This window comes from Temnothorax longispinosus, chromosome 5 (assembly GCF_030848805.1).
Source record: "Temnothorax longispinosus isolate EJ_2023e chromosome 5, Tlon_JGU_v1, whole genome shotgun sequence".
NCBI lineage: Eukaryota > Metazoa > Arthropoda > Insecta > Hymenoptera > Formicidae > Temnothorax > Temnothorax longispinosus.
In genome coordinates, this window is record NC_092362.1 from 20452716 (window position 1) to 20472413 (window position 19698).

General features: G+C 38.8%; 3 protein-coding genes across 5 annotated transcripts; 1 reads left to right on the forward strand and 2 right to left on the reverse strand.

Annotated features, from left to right (window-relative positions):
* The first annotated feature begins 1732 nt into the window (after positions 1 to 1732).
* On the forward strand, positions 1733 to 10370 carry LOC139812550 (uncharacterized). Its single transcript, XM_071777428.1, has 5 exons — positions 1733 to 1867; positions 3854 to 4120; positions 7981 to 8169; positions 8450 to 8585; positions 9062 to 10370. The coding sequence occupies exons 2-5, from the start codon at positions 3898 to 3900 to the stop codon at positions 9198 to 9200; spliced, it is 687 nt and encodes a 228-aa protein (XP_071633529.1). The 5' UTR covers positions 1733 to 1867; positions 3854 to 3897; the 3' UTR covers positions 9201 to 10370.
* Positions 9752 to 15976, reverse strand: Eif3a (eukaryotic translation initiation factor 3 subunit A). 2 transcript variants are annotated; one of them, XM_071777426.1, is made up of 5 exons: positions 15689 to 15976; positions 12056 to 14803; positions 11629 to 11960; positions 11259 to 11430; positions 9752 to 11111 (listed from the first exon to the last, which is right to left on the reverse strand). In XM_071777426.1, exons 1-5 carry the CDS (start codon positions 15735 to 15737, stop codon positions 11053 to 11055), a joined length of 3360 nt encoding a protein of 1119 aa, XP_071633527.1. In that variant the 5' UTR covers positions 15738 to 15976; the 3' UTR covers positions 9752 to 11052. The 2 variants fall into 2 exon arrangements, with proteins under 2 accessions (XP_071633527.1, XP_071633526.1); XM_071777425.1 differs by having other exon boundaries at positions 11255 to 11430; positions 15689 to 15965.
* Positions 15977 to 17172: 1196 nt separating this feature from the next.
* On the reverse strand, positions 17173 to 19436 carry LOC139813848 (putative DENN domain-containing protein 10 B). Of its 2 annotated transcripts, none has more exons than XM_071779645.1 (6): positions 19106 to 19436; positions 18908 to 19006; positions 18628 to 18824; positions 18093 to 18524; positions 17805 to 17922; positions 17173 to 17685 (listed from the first exon to the last, which is right to left on the reverse strand). In XM_071779645.1, the coding sequence occupies exons 2-6, from the start codon at positions 18945 to 18947 to the stop codon at positions 17414 to 17416; spliced, it is 1059 nt and encodes a 352-aa protein (XP_071635746.1). In that variant the 5' UTR covers positions 18948 to 19006; positions 19106 to 19436; the 3' UTR covers positions 17173 to 17413. The 2 variants fall into 2 exon arrangements, with proteins under 2 accessions (XP_071635746.1, XP_071635745.1); XM_071779644.1 differs by having other exon boundaries at positions 19094 to 19435.
* Between the last annotated feature and the right edge of the window lie 262 nt (positions 19437 to 19698).

The window sequence follows — 19698 nt, forward strand, 5'->3', positions numbered from 1 at the left end:
CATACAAAGGCGTTACTTCAATAATACTAAAACTTTGTTTCTTCCTGGTCTCATGTAAAACTTTGAAGTTGAAAGGGAGAGAATTCAAGAAAGAGATTATTTAAATTCTAAATATGCTTATTTAATAATTCTTACCTTTTAAATGCTTTTGTTCTTCAACTTTCTCTATTTTTGTAGAATAGAACGTCCTGAAAGAAAGTACAAAATATGCTTGCGTTATTATTAAAATAATGCGCTCGTGTAATGCATGCATTTATTCACGACGTCGAGAGTAAAACGCGACACTTTCGGTATTTTAAGCCAATTTAAGCTATAAGAAAATAATGTTTGAGATTAGAAATCAAATGTGTCGCATTACTTTCTAAGAGCCCATTGTACTTTGATGGGGATGCTCGAGAGGGATTTTTAATGAAAATGCTGCATTTCGTCTCCGCATACTTTATTCGCTATTCATCATCTTTCCGTATCTGTTTTCTTACAGGAAACACAATGAAATTCCGTGTAGTATAATCGCCTAACATACTGATTTCTCTTGCAGTTGACACACCGCGAGATCTCACGTGGTAAAAAAACACGCGTCTCCAAGATACCATTAAGAAGTCCCGACATCAAGCGGTACTCGAGGTGGATTTTGAAGCGCCGACGTTTCAGAATTCCTAGGAATCACGCACAATAGCATTGACTGGAATCAAACAAGCTAGGAAATTGTTACGCGCAGCGGTAATTTAAGCGACACACACGTAAACGTTGCCTTCGCGTGGAAAGAAACTTCTCAGGCGACGAATTAAAGTGGAGAATTCTCCCCCTCTAATTTCGCGAGCCGTCAGCCATCGAAATATACGTAATAAAAGATCGTAGCGGTACCGACGACCGAACGGCTTTCCGCAATCCACCACCTGTGGCTTCTGATAACTCCTCTGATAAAGAGAGGAAGAGGAGCACCGCCGCGAGGCCTTCGACTTTCAGCTCGAGATTAACGCTAAGCCCTCATTTTTAAAGAACGCTCTCTTTCTATTAAGTCAGGTAGATGTACTCCGCAGGTCGCGAAGGAACATTTCAACCGTATTCATTCGAGAGACGATTGATTTTCGCAAAGTCGACAGGAAAATGTCAAGTTTCTTTCGCAATTTAGAATATTTTTGGAAACTTCAAGAGACCTGCTGAGAACAATGAGAAAGCGTTTCTAATAAATGAGAGTTGAAAGCGAATCCTTTCGAAGGCGAGATCATTTGTTCTCGTTCAAAGATCAGTGGACAAAGATCTCGCGGATTAACGCGAAACGGACACTGCCGAGAGTGATCTCGGATAAGAGACACTTCGTATCCTAAAGAGATCGTTGCAGAACACAGAACGTATAGAAAACGCGTCATCAGATCTCGGAAAAAGATTTTAAAGCTTCTGAAAAAGATTCCGAAGAAATCGAACGATCGGAGGTGGGATTGGTATCCCTTCCTTTCTTTTTCATCGAGAACCGTGGAAGGTAATTCACGAAAAACGGCGAACCACTACGGGGTGCATTACGCGAACTCGTACGCGTGTAGCAACGGCGCACCGAGCGTGTACACCAGCACCGGTTGTTGCACGAACATCAACGGTGGCGGCTTCAACGTGCAGCAGCCGCAGCCTCACGAGGACTATCGGCCGATCTACTTTTACGTGGCGCAGCCCTACACGATCCCGTACACCTTCGCCAAGAGGCCGAAACCCGCCGCGTCGTCGCTGCTAAGGGCGGCAAAGCCGCGCGGCAACAATTGCCGCGTCAAGTTCTCCAAGCGGCTCGGAAACGCCGACTTCTCGCAGAAGGTCAAGCAGGGCGAGTTCTCGCGGAGTCTGAACCAGGTGCACTTCGCGGAGGGTCAGGGTCAAGGTAACGTTCTTTCAATTCATCGAGAGAGAAATTGATGAGCTTACTTTCAATCCGATTTGAATTCGTCTTTCTAAAAAATAGTTTATATATTATAATCTTTGATATGTCATCTCCATTTTTTTTAAAATACTTGAACGGTCAGAAGTCAGAAGATAAGTTTCTCAATTAGTCGTTTAATTTGATTTTTATTTGAATTATTGGTTTAATCCAGCTAAGTATATGACGCATAATTCTTTTGATGAATTAATTTAATAAAACCGATTTTCCTGATAAAAGTTTATGACTGTGTATAACACTGTGTTTATGACTTATCGCTTGAGTAACGTCTTTCTCTGAATGGTCTACTGTACTTAACTTTCATCGCATAATTGAATTACATATTCGAGTTGTAATTGAGTATGTGCATATAAATTGAATTGTGTGTAATGTGAGTATAATTATACCGGAATTAGTAGTCTATTAGAAATGATCTTGTTATATCTTCTGCGAAATCTCGGCGACTTATACTGGCATTTCCCCTTTGTCAGTTCTGAAAATTGTTTTGTAATTGAATTAATTGAATTAATTGAATTAATTGAATCTCGCGTTACGTTCGAACTATTATATTTTTCTGCGGATAGATTTATTTTTATATATGCATTCTATACGAAATGTCAAAGCTTTCAGTGCTTCAAAGACGCTTTCACACCGGCAGATTCTTCTAACAGACCGGATAATTGTTGCGAAAGCGGCATAGTTTCTGTGTGGCATAATTTAAATAGCGACTGTCGTCAAGTAGATTGCCGATGCTCATGCGAAGAGCATCTCGTTCTCTCTCTCTTATGCGGAAACACGAACATGTCGCACGCGTCTCCGGTCAGTTAAACGAATGGAGAAAACACATCGTCCTAGAGAGAAAGGAAACAAGCTGCACCGTTGCATAGACGCGAAAGCTGAAAAATGCGGCAAAAGTCAGTTTTTTTTAAAGAACGTGATAAAATCGATGCAATTCTAATAATCCGCCTAATGATAATAAAATAATTAAGTATTTAAGACATTGAGATCAAAGAATCTGTAGACCGAAAGAACTGCGATTGACGCGAAACATTTTATGTATAATTAATTCTTTGTTTATATGAGTTTGACTAGAGACAAGCCGATTTAACGAATGTTAACGAATTAACGAAATTTATTATTATTTCCACATTTCAGTACACGTGTTTTTTTTTAGTTATTCTTGGTATTATTATACTTTAACTGATTTTCTCTTTCTTCTAAACTACTGCAGCGCGAAGGAACTTTTCACGGGTAGAAAAGCATTATTTCGTTTTGTTTGTGCGAGGAGGATGGAAGTGTTTCCGACATTAAAAATTTGTACTGTTATTCCGACGGTAGCGGCTTCCATCGGTAGGTTCTCATGTACGCGGCGTAACGCGCGGATGATGTTAATAAGATGCAGCGAGGCGAGACTCTGCTCCATGCAGAGATCGCGAAGACGTTTGCTTTCCGCGCTACGTGCGGGATAGACTGGATAGAGGATGAAAAGCGTTCCTTTTACTTCGCGAACGAAGGGAGGAAAGACGTGCATTTCGCTTGGATTTTTTTCAGACATTTTTATCTGTTGGATAGTTATAATTTTGACATGCTTGACAAAGTGAGAAATCTTCTCAACATGGTTAGACTCTGTTAGACAAGGAAGCGTTAAAGCAGCGAAAGATATAATCAAGACGTATAAAGGAATTGAAAATGAAAGGTTCTTCGTGAATTCTTTATAGCGGCTTTCAATAAACAAGGAAATTCTACTTTTTATTTCAGTTCAGATATTATCGAAGTTTAAATCTGAAAATATCTTGAAGATCTTTATGAATACTGACTTATTACGTATAATATGTGTCAATAATAATTTTTCGCAACAATAAAAATATTTTCGTACAACGCTAAAAATCATACCAAATTTTTTACTGTCTCCTCTTTTTAATATATCTTCGTCATTCTTTTACTCTGCAGTGCTCGCGAGCTATCCGAAAACTGGACCGTCTCGTGATCCGAGGATGACGTCGATGTTTCGAAGAGGCACGATCTTCGCGACCTTCTTCCTGTCATTGCTGGGTGGTGGGCTCGTCTGCGCCGCCCTCGTGACGCAGCACTGGGTGGAGGCACGACCGTGGAGAACGCCGAATCCTCAGGATAGCGCCGGCAGAGTTCATTTCGGCCTGTTGCAGGGTAAAAAGGAATTAAACGTCGCTTACGGATGGAGGACGTATCACGTGTCCGGTATGTCTTTCCGCCTTTCTCCTTGTGCAACGCCGATTACGTTTTGCGCGTCAATCACTTGATTTCTCTCTTACAATTAGTATGACAGGATATCGTAACCTTGAGCGGTATGCACTCTGACTATTAAACGTGCGCGTTCCAATCGGAAAATTGATATGCAAGGCACCGTTAGCTAAGACTTTAAACTATGTAGAGTTTGTTGCAATATAATACAGGGTATCTTGCAAGTCTTACAACTTGCTATCTTAAGTAGGTATCATATAATTATGCAAGCAAATACTAGTTGAAACTTGAAACAAGTCTTTTGAATGAGAGTTACGGTATAAAATACAGTATCAATCAGTTAAAAGGAAATTTATGAAAAATATTATTAGAAAAATATATAAAAAGGTTTAATTTTTATAAGAAGATTAAAGTATAAAAACAACTGTCACTAAATTCTATAATGTAAATTAAAAAAGAATTATTTACTTGTCTCAAGGGATATAAAAACAGATAAGGAGAAATAGAAGGACATATTTTTAAAAATCTGTTTTTAAAATCACTTTTTTTATTTCGAAGATTACTCAATCTTATACAATGTGTGATTTCCTATCAATTTCTTTTAACGCTTTTATTTTTCGCCAGAATTATCCTATCGGAATTATCCTTCGATTAAGCGATTGTAATAACTTCGTAAATCGTAACGACAATCGAGTATTGTGCGATCGTGTTGGATACTTTTCAAACTGCGATATTCGAGTGACTCACACGACGAATTATGATTGCACGGAGATATCCGCGAGAGAAAGGGTCGTGAATGATAGAACATACTAGTGTGAGGTGGGACAATAAATCTGCGACTGATAACCGAGAGCATTAGAGTACCATTCAGCGTCCGACGATGCCTCTAGTTGATCGCGGACGTACGATGTGCATGCGTGCGCGATAAATCATTGATTTGGTAATCGTTAAATTCATTCCATTGATTTTGCGTGCCGATCGAAACGATCGCGTTGCCAATGGACGCATCGCCACATCCTTTGTACTGGATGCACGGAGTACTCACAATAACTTGAAAAAAAAAAATAAAAAATAAAAAAAAGAATGCAAAATTTACGAGTGCATTGATGGAAGGTTTTAACGCGAGTCTCTTGATAATTGCAATTTGTTGACGCATAGAGTTATAGTGCATTTAACTTTTTTTAAATAGAACCATGAAAACGGAGTATTTTTTCGGAATATTATCAAATTTTTTGATTGATAGATGTCTGTGTAGTCTGTGTAGTCATTGTTTTTTTTTTCTGATTATTATATATATCTTTTTTAAATTGAAATTGTTATTACGAGAAGAAACTCTGTTATCGTGCTATAACTAACATACAATGGCGGTCGAAGCACTCAACCGGAAACATCCGTTCCTCGTGGCATCTTGGAATGGTGTTTGCAGGTGGAGTTCACAAAGGATCTTTCACAAATATATAAATATATAAATAATTTAAAGAAAATACCGAACATACAAACCTTTTTGTATAAAATTATTTTAATTTTCGTTTAAAATTCATTTTAATAATGAAAGTTACAGACATTACTTTTACGTATGTATATACAAATTTTTGAAGAAAAATATCTAAAAATTCAGAAAGTGAAACAAAGAGACAATTTTAAAATAAGTAAGATAATATTTTTCTCTAAAAATTTCAAACATTTAAAATTTAAAAATTGGTGATTACATTTGCTATATATTCTCTCTTTTTCTTTAATTTTAATGTTGTAATTTTTATCAAGTTTCAGAACCCTCAAATTTCGAAATTATTCCGATTTCCGGAACTTTGCGTATCATTAAATTTTTACACTGTCTCAATGTAAATGTTAAGAAATCCAATTCGTCTCTATATCCACATCCGCCGAATGCACTTTTGCGAATCGACGGTGCATTGTGCCACGCGCGAAAAAGATAAATTTCTTATACACAATGCATAATAATCGTGCCGATGAGCAAGCGACTTTTACATAGCTATTACGCCGTACTTCCGGAGAAGAACAACAGAATCGTTGGCACGCGCTGTGAGAAACATTTCTCTTTCATTCAGGCGGGTAATGAGTCCGAAGGGATACCTAACGCGCGCGTAAACGTGCATTCCACCATTACGTATCCCACCGGATATTCTCTTAATCGCAGCTTTTTTGACCAATTTAAACTTTTCCTCAACGGAAATGTCAAAGGAAGTCATTTGTCTATTACATTTTTCTAAATTATTATCACCGTACATTTTTGTATCTAAACTCCAAATTACAATTTTATTTAAATAACTTTAATAGTCCCTTGATCTTTTTATTCAGAAAATCCGACTGATATCTAAGGACACCTGATCAGAAAATGCGATTGTTAATTACTGGTACATCTTTAAAATGAATAAAATAATTATAATGAAACGGTCAGATTTTATTAATTTTATTTGTTAAGGAACGAAATGGTCAACGGTAATTTCAAGGGGAAACTCGAGCGTATAATTTGAACACAACATATATATTTGAGAGCGAGCATATATGCACGTTCGAATTTCTCTCAGTGTAACCGCAGGCATGTGCATGCTTGCATGTTATCATATATATGTAACAAAAAAAAACCATCAAGTTACGAGATGTATGCGGGTAACAATAGACGCGGAAACTAGTTTTAGCGTACAAAAATCAACGACCAAGCCTCGTGGTCTACTTTCACGTGTCCGCGCGCGTTGCTCGTATCATCGCGCGCGTTACTGATGCTGACCGCGGTAAGAGTATCGGATTCTGGTACGCGATCAATTCTACGCGGAGAGGAGAAAGAGAGGGAGATAGGAAGAAGGAGCGGTCGATAATTCCACCTGATCGCGGCATTCACAGCTTACATTATGCCTCTCAACATTCACTAAGCACATTTTCTAGAAGTATTTTCAGTATAAATGCATTGCGTCGACATCATCAATCATTCAACATGTAAATAAATTAAATTTGTACATTTATGAAGAAGCTATTTTGATGGACGTTTAAATCTGAGAATGAATTTGATAAGAATGGAGTTTTAGAATCTCGAAACACTGAAATTGATAGATTCTAATGCCGTCTTGGATCTTCAATTTTGGTCAGACAGACGATATTGAGGCATAAAAATGAGAAGTGTACACTATATAGGATTGGAACGATGTCGCGAATGCCGGTAGATACGTTTTTGAGTACTTGAGTACTTTAGCGGTAGATACATTTTCGCGAGTCGGCGATACTCGCGGAACTTGGCGGCCGCCTCCGGCGAATGCAATGATCCGTTATTCACGCCGTCGTAAGTTGAAATGTCTCACGGAAACTTCGTCGTATCCTGGAAGCGTAATGCGCGAAATATTCCTACTTATATCCGTTCTTTCGCTCTCGGGCGTACATCACGGCCGAATATAAAATACGATAGCAGCGGCTTTTAGTTTCCGCGGCATGCAATACATCCGCATCAACGAAAAGACGTCAGAAGTAGCGGAACATTGTGGGTATTTTCAAGTGACGTTACTGAAGATATATTTTCATATGTAAAGTTAATCGCTCGAGAGTTGGCTTCGTTTCAATTTTCGGACATTATATGATGACATATAGCACGAAAATCGTAGAAACGCGACAAAATAATATTAAAATATGTAATAATTGCAAAGAGAGTATAATTAGTATAATTACATTTAAAGAATTGAAAGAGATTATGATACCATAATTTAATTTTATCATGGTATTCAATAACATTAATTATACATAGACTCACAATACATTTTACGTATTAGCATAGAAGCGAATTAATTATAATTGAAATCGTGTTCGTTAAGCTATTTCGAATATTAAAATATTGATTAATAATGTTTCAGTTCCTCAAATGATCCGGCAGGATCCGTCGGTGATGTCTTGGGCCCTTTGGATCGCTACCTTAACAACAACCTCGGCTGCTCTGGTAGCGGCTGCGCTCGCTGCTCTTTTGGCAGTTTTAAATACAGCTACTTCACCAAGATCGAAGATTCTTTCCATCCCTGGTGTATATTTTATAAATATGTTAACGCGTAAGTATCTTTTCGACACCATTTTATCAAAATTATAAAAGATATTCTCTTAAAAAAATCATCAGTACAGAGATCTCAGCTGTTAACTCTTTCAATATATTTTATAGATTAATGTCTTACTATATACATCTGTCTATATTTATGTTTATGGCAGTAAATATTTTTTTTTTAGATTTATATAATGCTGATTTTTTAATAAAGTTCCAAAAAGTATTTTAAACTCATGAATAACTACGTTCATCATGTGCAGCATGGACTCTTATTCATTATTTATTTTTAGTGTTAATGTGCTTAGCAAGCAGTTGTACTTGGTTAGCGCAATATTATACAAGACTGTATGTCAATGTGCTTCCAAAGGAGGACATCGATAATATGTGGACCAGCGAGGGTTCTGCTGAGCTTGGTTATTCATTTTGGTAAGATATACTCTTTATATTTATACGATAAAATTGCCATTTGAAATTAACCATTTATTGAGACTCATAAGACTTTTCGATGTTCTTATTTTTGTATCGTGATGGATTAATATGATTAAATTTTTTTCATTACTTTTTCCGACTTTTGCAACTTAATTATAAGTCGTTGATTGTAACGGTGACAAGGAAAAGTCGGATTTATTAGACTGTTAATTATTTTGGTGCTTAAAGAAAACAACTTGTATAGATAAGTAAATGTGCTATTTGAATTAGCTAACTGAATCAATGTTTAAATGTCGTAAATATTTGTATTTTTGTGCAATTAAAAAGAAATTTCTTTTAAAAATTAAAATTTATCTTTTACGTAGCATGTTTCTCATTTGTATTATTCTTGAGTTAATTACTGAATTATATTCAATATTCTGAAATTTAGAATAAGTAGTTTATTCTTATCGTCTGAATATTTTTCCATTTAGGCTTGTGGTTAGCGCCGGTGTTGTACATCTCATTAGTATAGCATTAATCGGCTGGGGCTCAGGCAGAGAAAAGGATGATCGTCTGGAACCAATACCTGCACTTGAAGAGAAAACAGCCGCAGCGATAATGTTATACTAAATATTATAATAGTGTTAAAATCGATGCAAGGAGAGACTACGATTGAATTACGCTAACGTGCGTAATATCAAATTGATAGTGTCTATATCAAGATTGAACGAAAATTATAGCTGATTGTGAGATTAAATAGCAATAGTGTTTTCGTTCATAGATTTGTGCCTCGCACAGTTCCTAGATATCTGCCAGGCGTTTGTAATTATTTGCCTAGATACAGTCCAGTTTTGCAACAGATATTGTGCAATTTGATATCGAATTGAAACGCAAATATAAACGTAGCAAGTATGTTTGAAGTGAAACGCGTTAATAAAAGACAATATTTCTCGTATGTGATGAATTAAGAGTTGGGATATGTATCACCCATGTGTGGCATATAATGTACATTTTGTCATGTTTTATGCATCGATATTATGTTAGTTCATAATAATATTCGTGATTTCAAAGCGACACTAATCGATTTACGAAATTTACAGAAAACGAGTATTTTATGTGTAACAATCGATTATGATTGAAAGTTATGCGCTATTCGCTTTACATGGCATAAAAAGACGAGATTGAGCATGGAAAAACGCTTTATTATAGCTTAATCTATACATTAGTTTTTTTTTTATCAATAAGGCCGCAATCTAGACAATTATCGTTTCAGACTTCGGTTAACAAATTTCTATCGTTCATAGTATAAACATTCGTATACAGATGTGTATGTAAATTATGCGCTACGAATTCAGATGGTATGCCTTCTGGTTGATCATGTTTATTATCGAGTTATCTCCTGATATATCTCGTAAATAGTTAAATCCATTTTTATATCCTTATTTAGCTATGTTTTTTCTTTTTTTTTTTTACAAAGGCGATTGTTTTGACTAGACTGGGCTTTTAAAAGAGAACGATAATATATATATTTCTACCTATAATCCAATTAGTTAGAGGATATTTAATAAGTAAGCGTGGCGTGCCTTTTCTTCGAGACTAAATACTTTTAACAATTATTTCTTGAGACTGTTATATCCATATAAAATGTACGATTTAATTCCGTGGCCGTGGCAAATCGTACATGGAACGTATCATGAAATGTAAATACAATAAAAAGTTTGCTCCTCGGGAGTATATTTATTACAATGATGTCGCGGGCGTAATAATAAAACAGCGAACAGGTCATAGAATGTGTTATAATCTTCGTACATACTTTATTTCCTTCATTACGTCGAGATCCTCGTCCTTATAATTTATTTCACATAAATGGTTTCATGCGTATAATATACAATAATCATTTGCTGTAGGTATGCGATGGGAAGAAAACGTACAGTAGGAAATTGTACAATTTTCCTCTTAAGGAAAGATGTGTGATAACACGCGAGATAATGTAAAAAAATTTAATGAAGGAGTAGGGTACAAGAGAATTTTATTGATATCTCTATCTTTTCTATATCTTATTGTTAGTCCTTTGAAACAAGATATTTTAATTATGATATTAGAATGACTATCGACTTGAATCTATATTGGATCGAATATTTCAAACGCGGATTTGTCATATCTGTTTTGCATACTAATCAATATAATCTATCGTATCTAATCATATCTAATCTTCATCAAAATATCTTGCATCTCCAATTCTCACTATACATCTATTCACTAAAGCTATTCCCCGCCCATTTTCTTGTCTGGAAGAATAAAGCCACGCACAAAACAATAAAAATGGACAGACTTCCGTATTAGATAAAAAGTCTATTCATATATGTATAATATGTCGCTCTTAGAGAATAATAAATTTATATTATATAATATTATATAAAGCTACACGATTAACTGAGGCTTTGATGTTAGCGCCGACTGACTTTGGACCAGCCATCATCCTCTACTGGTCGCCTTCTTTCGTCAGCTTTAGGCGGAAGTCTGTCATCTTTACCATCTCGCCTAAAATAAAAATAAAAAAATCGAAATTTAAAATAAAGCGATTAATATTTATAAAACTCGCGCTAAACATTTGTATAACATTGTATAATTGTTGTATTTCATTAAATTATTATTGCTACATATTCTCTAAATATTATACTCACTCACGCTTGGGTGGATCTCTCGGGGAATCTTGAGGTGGGTCGCGTTTCCGCCAGTCCTGATTGGTATTTCGTGCTGGTTCGTCACGCCGCTCGCGAAAACCGCCACGGCGATCAGACATTCTACCGCGATCTCGATCCCGATCATCACGTATCCCGTCACGTGGAATCTCGCGTACCTGTAATTGAAATTAATTAAATAGAAATATTATTTAAAAATATACAAACTTAGAAAATAAAAATAAATAATATATAATCAATATAATTAATAAAGCATAAACGAATAAAGAGAGCAACAGTAAAGAAAAAGAAGTTCTATGTGTATGACACTTTATAACATATATAACATGTATTGTATTAAGAGAACGTATACTTACTCCGCGTCCATCCATTCCACGGTCACGGTCACGGTCACGATCGCGGTCGCGATCGCGATCATCTCTTTTGTCGAAACCACGATTGTCTAGCCTATCTCGATCTTTTAAATCGTCTTTATCAAAGTTATCATCTTTCCTCCATTTATCCATAGGATCCTTCTTCCATCGGTCCGAGTCGTCGTTTCTTCTCCATTTATCCACGTCGCGACGTTCCGGTTCCCTTCTCTTCCATGAAGAATCCTCGATTTTGTCATCGCGTTTCCTCCAGCGATCCGTTTCGTTTTTGAGTCCATCGGCGTCTTTGTCAGCATTACGCCGCCATGAGTCCAGCGCTAATAATGACAAAGGATAGTACAAATTAAATTTCATCGATATATGCATATATGAAAACATCTAGCGAGAAAACATGAATGTGTATTATACTCACAGGGTTTTGGACCATCGCGTTCGCGATCCCGATCACGATCACGATCGCGGTCACGGTCACGATCGCGATCGCGTTCACGATCACGATCACGATCATGATCTTTATCCCCACGTCGCCATGTTGAAGTCAATTCTTTATCTCTCTGCCGTTCTTCCTCCAATTTACGTTCGATTTCAGCTTCCTTGGCTCTACTAATTTCGGCTTGTTTCTTAAGCTTGGCCAAACGTTCAGCTTCTTTAGCTTCCTCTTCGGCCCGTCTGATTCTCTCCTCCTCCTCCCTCTTGGCTCTTTCCTCCTCAAGACGTTTCTTTTCCTCTTCCTGTTTAATTCGCAATTCTTCCAGTCGTCTTCGTTCCGCGGCTTCCGCACGTTCCTTCTCCCATTTCGCCTTACGCTCAGCTTTACGCTCCATTTTGCGCTTCAACAACCGCTTGGCACGTTCCTCGTTCATCAGTTTATCAAAGTCCTTTTGTTTTTCCATGTATATGCTCCTACGCTCAGCCAAGATCTTGGCCAGGAATATGTCGTGATCCTCTTTCATACGCTCTAAGCGCTCTTGAGTCGCGACAGCCTCCTGCCTCTCTTCTATAGCCGCGGCGATTCGCTCATCCTCCTGCTGTCGCCAGAGCTGTTTCGCTTGTTGCATCTTGTCCTGCAAAGCCTTGTCCAGCAGCGGGATCTCCTCGAGTCGTTTAGCACGCTCAAGATAATCGACTTTCTTCTCCTGAGATTTGAGCTTCTGCTGCATCTCCCTACGTTCTTTCTGCAGTTCTTCAGCTTCCCGCGCCGCGATCTGCTCCGCGTCCAACTTTTTGATCTCATCCTCGTCTAATTTCTTCAGCACCTTTTGCCCGTGGCTCGTCTGTGAGATTTGCTGCATCTTTTCCTTGAGATGGCGATCCTTGATCTGCTGAATCTCGCTCTGCTGACGCTTCCGCTCACGCTCCTCCCGCTCCTGTTCCAGTCGCTTTTGTTCAGCCAGCATCTGCTGCCGCTGAAGCTCCTCCTGTCGACGCATCTCCTCCTCTTCGCGGACCGTATTGATGTGCTCGATGTACTCCTTCCGCTCCTCGATAATCTTATGCCTGCCCAATATTCTCTGATGCTCCTTCATCTTGGTTTCGTGATAGTGAGCGACCATCGCGTTGCGTAGCTTCTCACGCTCGAGTTTCTTTTTGTTAGGATTTATCACATTAATGGCACGGTGCAACACGGTCGCCATGTTCACCAATTGGCAGCGTATTTGTTCGGAGGGCATCGCCTGCAATACCGGACCATCTGGATGATCCTCTCGTTGCGCCTCCGAGAGATCCACTCCGAAGTGAACACATGTCTTGCCGTGGTCTATTCTGATCTGCATGTCGTTATAGCGCACGCAGTCTACCAAAAGACGCTCAAGGTGAAAATCAGTAGTGAATTTGGCGAGTTCTAGGAGTCTGGAGAATTGTATAGTTTGATAAACTTGAGAAATCTGATGAACAAGACGCACGAGTGTAACATCCTGCAAGGCTGGGATGTACTGGACTAACGGACTGTTTTCGTCTGCCTGTAAGGTCTGAATGACAGAATCAACTCTGCTACAGAGTTCTAATGGATGAAACTCCACCTCTAACCACGAATATAGTTCTTGTAATTGCGGTGACGCGAGGCTGACAACGTTCAAGCGAACGATGTCTTTCAACAAAGATACGCGCGTCGGTGGTTGCGAGAGGCCCAAAAGAGTCGCGAGTTTCTGCGCTTTTTCCAGCGGGCTTTTGTCGGTCTCTATAAAACGATCGAACTCGGGATGCGCGGACGGCAACGGTATCGACAACGTTGCCAATAATACACGGTTGGCCATTCGCTGCTGTTCCTCCGAGGACATGTTCTTTTTCATTTCACGCGAGAGTTGCAGAAGTTTGAACAATGCGGCCGCGTGAAACAGGTAATTGCCGGCCTTCCAGAAAACCATAGCCAGCTTCTGGTAGTAATTTGCCATTGTTTTTGGCACAGGAAGCTTCTTCGACAAATTCATCATTCCATGAACGTCCTCCGAAGACTTAAAAGCCTCCTGCCACAACTCCATCTGAATTGCAGAATCCAGTTGATTTAACCTAGTTTCTAGATTCAGCTGTTGCGTTTCCGCCTTATTCATGGACACATTCGACACGAGTGGAGGCAATTTGCATATTTCTTCCAGATGTTTTCGTAATTTTTCGCACAACTTGCGAAACTCGGTCTTTCTACTGTATTCCAGGCAAAACTGGAATGCCATTCGTGCTATATCATGGTAAAGGGTTTCTACATGGGCGTTCGTCCTGAGCAATTCCAGACACTGGCAGTATGACTCCCATAGGAATTTAACCCAGGGTGTTAAGATTGTCCGGTCACTCCGGTCTTGCGCATCTTCTCCGCTAACAGCCGACAGCAAGATGCTCTCAGGCGTAGCAAGGTTATCTAGATCATCAATATCAATGACGGCTTGCTGACTCTGCTTGCGCGCCGCATTGGTTTTCTCCTCAGCCATTTTCAAGTATCCGCGTATGACGTTCTCCAGACTTCCAACGTTGACGGACTGGAACATGTTCCTGTACTGGAACAAGCCTTCCTTCGCTATGTGCGACTTCTTCAGTTCCACACACAGATCTAGATACTTGAACATGATCGGCTCCAGCACCGATTCTGACCAATTGTAGGTCCATTTCTTGTTTCTAAAGACCTCTTGTAACGTGTCCAAAGCTCGAGCCGGTTTACCGACTTCTATAAATTCTGTTTAGAAAAAGGAAGAGAAATATCAGCATATCGCGCAAGCTATATTCAATTTAGAAGTTAAAAAATAGTTTATTAAATAATATAAACTTTTATATATGTATATTATAAGAATCATTAAATGTATGCAGAGGGATCTACATGAGGGGTAACTACAATTAATATCATCCTATCAAAACTATTTAGCTATACTGTTATGTCTCAAAGTAAAACCGTATATTTAGACATTGGAAAAAGAAAAAAAAACACTTTGACAAAATTAATGGTTATAAGTGTTATAACATGTCGAGTTTTGCTTATGTAATGGACAAGGTGTGACAATATAAAACAATACGATATATTTATACAAGAAACAAAGTCAATTTACACACACGTGTACGTGCAACGCTAAAGAGCATGAAATTTACACGGTGAAATATGGTAAGTTCGGCCAGATCCTTTCCAGTTCTTAGCATCTTTTATACACGCGCGTCTCACGTGCTCCCGTTAGATAAAAAAGACTCGAAAATAGCTCTGCGTGCAATCCGAAGGGCATCGCATAGTACTTTAGGGTAAATCGCATAATCGTGGCTCTCCGCAAGCCTGACGACCGCGGAATCCGTCCGATGCGAGTGCACACGGTCGTGCGAGAGGTCGGAGAGCTCCATCGCGAGATCGGCAGCCTTGACGGCACGCCGATTATCGGGACACTGTGCGGCGCACGGTGGGGCGGCTCGTCAGAGCTCCGAAATTATCTCCGCGTGCGGGAGCAACGAAGCTCCGTGCTTTCCGCGCGGACACGCGCGAGAGACGCGAGCCACCATTCTTTGGTCGCGCGGGAGCTCGATGCCCATCGGCCATGTCGCGCTCTCGTGTGGAACATCCAGGCGGGACAACGCGACTTACCGTTCGCCCTTTTCAGGGCGTTCTCGGGTCTCTGCCCGTAACGCGCCATGTTTCCTCTCAGCGTGATCGGCTACAGATTCACCATATACCACGGCGTGAGCTCCGCGGCGGCTTGCAGGCGTCGAAATACCGTCGGCGCGCGATAACGTGTGCTCCGCACGTACCCTCGACCGCGTGTACCGGATAGGAGAGGCTGGGAGAGGCGGCCACCGAGGAAAAATGGCTTCCCGTACCGCAGGAGTCAAGACGCGATCCCCGACGTACGGGACGAGAGCGGCGCGCGAGCGACGGGGCGTCTCGGAAATCCTCGCGTTGTAGAATAATCGCGCGACCGCGCGTGAATCGCGATCGTTTGTCGCTAAATTTTCGTTCCACTTCGAGACGCACCGACGGCCCGACGGCACATGCGCGCGCGACGTTCACGGACCGACGCTTGACACGTGCAGTAACCGAACGACCTCTCGCGCCTCGTGCCTGCCGACATCGATAGTCGGCTGATTGGCCGCGCGTCGCCGCTTCGAGACTTCGATAGTCGATAGATTTTACGCTTCCGTTCCGTCGATAGATTTCGAATCAGCGGAGTCGCGTCGCGTCGCGTCGCGCGTCGGATCATACATCGTACGGGAGTGCCAGTATATTATAGTATTTTTCGCGAGTGTGATTTCGCGAGTGAGCGGTAATCGCGAGTGTCGTGCGGACCGCGAATGTTCGTCGTAACGTTGCGTATACGATCGTCATCGGGACATTCAGGACTCGACTCTCGAGACGCCGCGCTGGTGAAGATCCGGGGATCTCGAGAGAGACGACCGTCCCCTCTCTTTTTCGCTGGTCAGCAGGAATCCAAAGATATGCGACTGGATTTTGTGGAAATCATCCTCGATGAGGAACAACGGATTCGAGATCGTCGCGTAATGGTGCAATGGTAAGTACAATTTGTGCATTGCGATATTAATTTTCACCACGTCGCGCGTCGGTCGTTTTACAATCGCTTCGGAATATCTCGATTCGGTCGCAGAACAAGTACCTAATGGCGGATCGCCGCGATCACGTTTGAATCGCTTCGCGTCTCTCGCAATTGCTTCCGTCGAAATTTCGTCGACGAGGTGAGACGAATGGGAAATATATATATCGCACCTTATCTTTTCTCTTTAATTTTCTCTCCAGCGTGAAAGGAAAAGAGGAAAGATGAACCGTGCAAGAAGTTCAGCTAAAAAAACAGGTCTCTAATATTCTTCTAGGAGTGCGATATATATTTTAGCTTGTTTGCGAAGTTGAATTTGACATTATAAACGCGTTTGTTTCGTTTGATTTTTGATCTTTTCATAAATGTTTAAGCGTTAAGTGAGACGTTAATTATAAATAATAAGTGGCGCATCTGAGAAGTGGATATTGATACATTTTCAAGTATATCTTGGTTTTTTATTTTATAATTTTTATATAATAGTGGTTATAAATAAGAAATAAGCGCTTTATGCAAAAAGAAATGTCGTAGATTTTTTTTTATTGTCTGTATAAATATTTCTTAAAAACATAATTAACAATATCAATGTAACATCAAAGGTTTAGACCGAGTAAGAATAAAATAAGTAATTTGTTGGTAGAATATAACGATGAATGCTTATATCTTAATATATAAGATAAAAAGATAAGAAATAGATGCCATTTTATTCCTTATTCCTTATTCTTCACCGTGTTTAACATGTTTAAAGACTTTGGTTTATAATATCATAGTACAAAAAGATTTTCGGCAATGGCTAAATTAATGAGGAAACTTTCCACAGCCGGCGCCAAGTTTTTCTCCTTAAATATCTCGACGGAGATCATTCTTTTGCCATCTGGTGCTTGCACTGTCGCTAACGAAGTTAATTGGTTCAAAAGATCTTGCGTCTTATCACTTATCTCCGATATAACCTGTGCCTCCGTGTAGCTTTGATTTTCGCACAGTTGAACCATGAACAAGGCTATCTCCTTGTGAGTTTTTGTCATTGTGAGACTTTCTGAAACAGAATGAATATAGATTATTAGAAAACACAATTTAGTTATAAGATTGCAATGGTCGAGATGCCTCGTGGATATGAAAACGAACAAAGTAAACTATTTTTCTTCTCCTTATTACCTTTGGCATGCGGTGCTACAGTAATTTCTCTAGCAGGAATGTTTACAAGTAGGTCGTATAGATCTATTCTTGACGATATCGAGCTATTACTGCAGCCTGCCACATAGTGCGAATATTTCTATAACAATCATAATGAATATAGCAATAAAATTAAGAACAACGTAACAGTAATAATAATAGTATCCGTAATAATAATGCATTCTTTCTACAGTTCATTTTGAATAAAGAAATAACATCTTAATTAGCACTTTTTACTATCAAAGATATATTCTTTCATAAAATACGTGCCTTCAATTCGATTAACTCATCGTTCACCAAATCAATCCAGGGAAAGAGATTGTCAGTGACTTTCCTGTGCTTCATCAACGCAGGAAATGTTCTTATCCACTTAAGAAGCTGCTCCAAGCTGTGATGATATACAATAATCTTCTTTTTCAATAAGAGGGCGGTATATATCAATATTGTTTCTAATTCGAATGTTTTAATCAGTTCTTTGACATTGGTACTAGCTGCGAAACGATGAGTATTGAAATCATCCGAGACAAACGTTCCATTCTCCTGCGTTGAACACGATCCCTTTGTAAATACAGATAGGTATAACTGCAAGATCTCCGTAGGTTTCCCAGTTTTGCAATACATCTTGCTGAGAACCCGTGAAAGTACTTCATACTTTTGTGGATTAAAATCCTTTGCAAAGAGAACTAGGGCGAACTGTTTTACCTGAGATAATTATGAGAATCAAGATATAGTGTTTTGTACATACATGTAAGAAAATATTTTCTTAAAATAAGAAAAGCAAGATCTTATAGGTAGAGATATCTACCTTTGGTAGCTTGTCAGAGTCAAAGACTTCGCTGCAATGTATGTAGAACCAGTCGTGGCCATGTCTCGCACATACAAATACGTGAGGAGATGTATGCTCCAATTTCAAATTGCATTTTCTCGTGACTACGGTCTTCTGAGATTCTGTAACTGCCGGATACGACCATGTCCACAAGACATCTCCATTACAGTCTTTCTCTGCAATTTTTACTCTTAATTACAAGGCGAACATGCAATACATATTTATCACATTTTAACTTCTTATCAGAAAAATGCTATACCTATTACACTGCAGGAAAGTAAATCCGTTAATGGTGCCATTTGGAGCCTTTCAAAGTAAGCAATTTAACGTGGTTGAGTAACTAACAACAATATAACACCTGTCAAAAATAATGTGTTAAAGTAGTCGCTATTTTCTACGTCTTAGTGATATGAAAAATTCATTTTTTATTATATTTTTTCTATACCTGATACTTTACATTTTTATTATTAAATATTATTAATCCAGTGAATCAAATTATTGGTATATCGACTACTGTCAAATCGCGATAGAAATTGAGGTTAGGTTTAAATTCTTTCTCTCTCTCTCTCTCACTCACTCACTCACTCACTCACTCACTCATTCACTTACTCACTCACTCAGCAGTAGTAGAATCTATATTCTATATATATATACATATAATGTATACACATCTGCACTTTAAAATTGGAAAAAAAGCAACTGAGAAATAATTGATGCCTAGATATTTTAGCTTGAAATATAGATCCACCCAAATAAGAAGATTGTTTTGTCAGAGAAATTATACCTGTTTTCTCAAAATTAATTTTATTAAATACTAAAGTTAACTGCATACCAGTTGCATGATTTATCTTGTAAAAAATAAATATTAAAATAGTTCTATCGAGTAATATAATGTAATTATTAATGTATTAATAAAAATAATGTGTATTAATAATAACATATATTATTAATATATATAAACTTTATAATATTTAACACATAACTGATCATTGGTCGTAGGGTTTATGTTGAATCATTCGCTATTGTTATAAATAAATAATAAACAGAAAA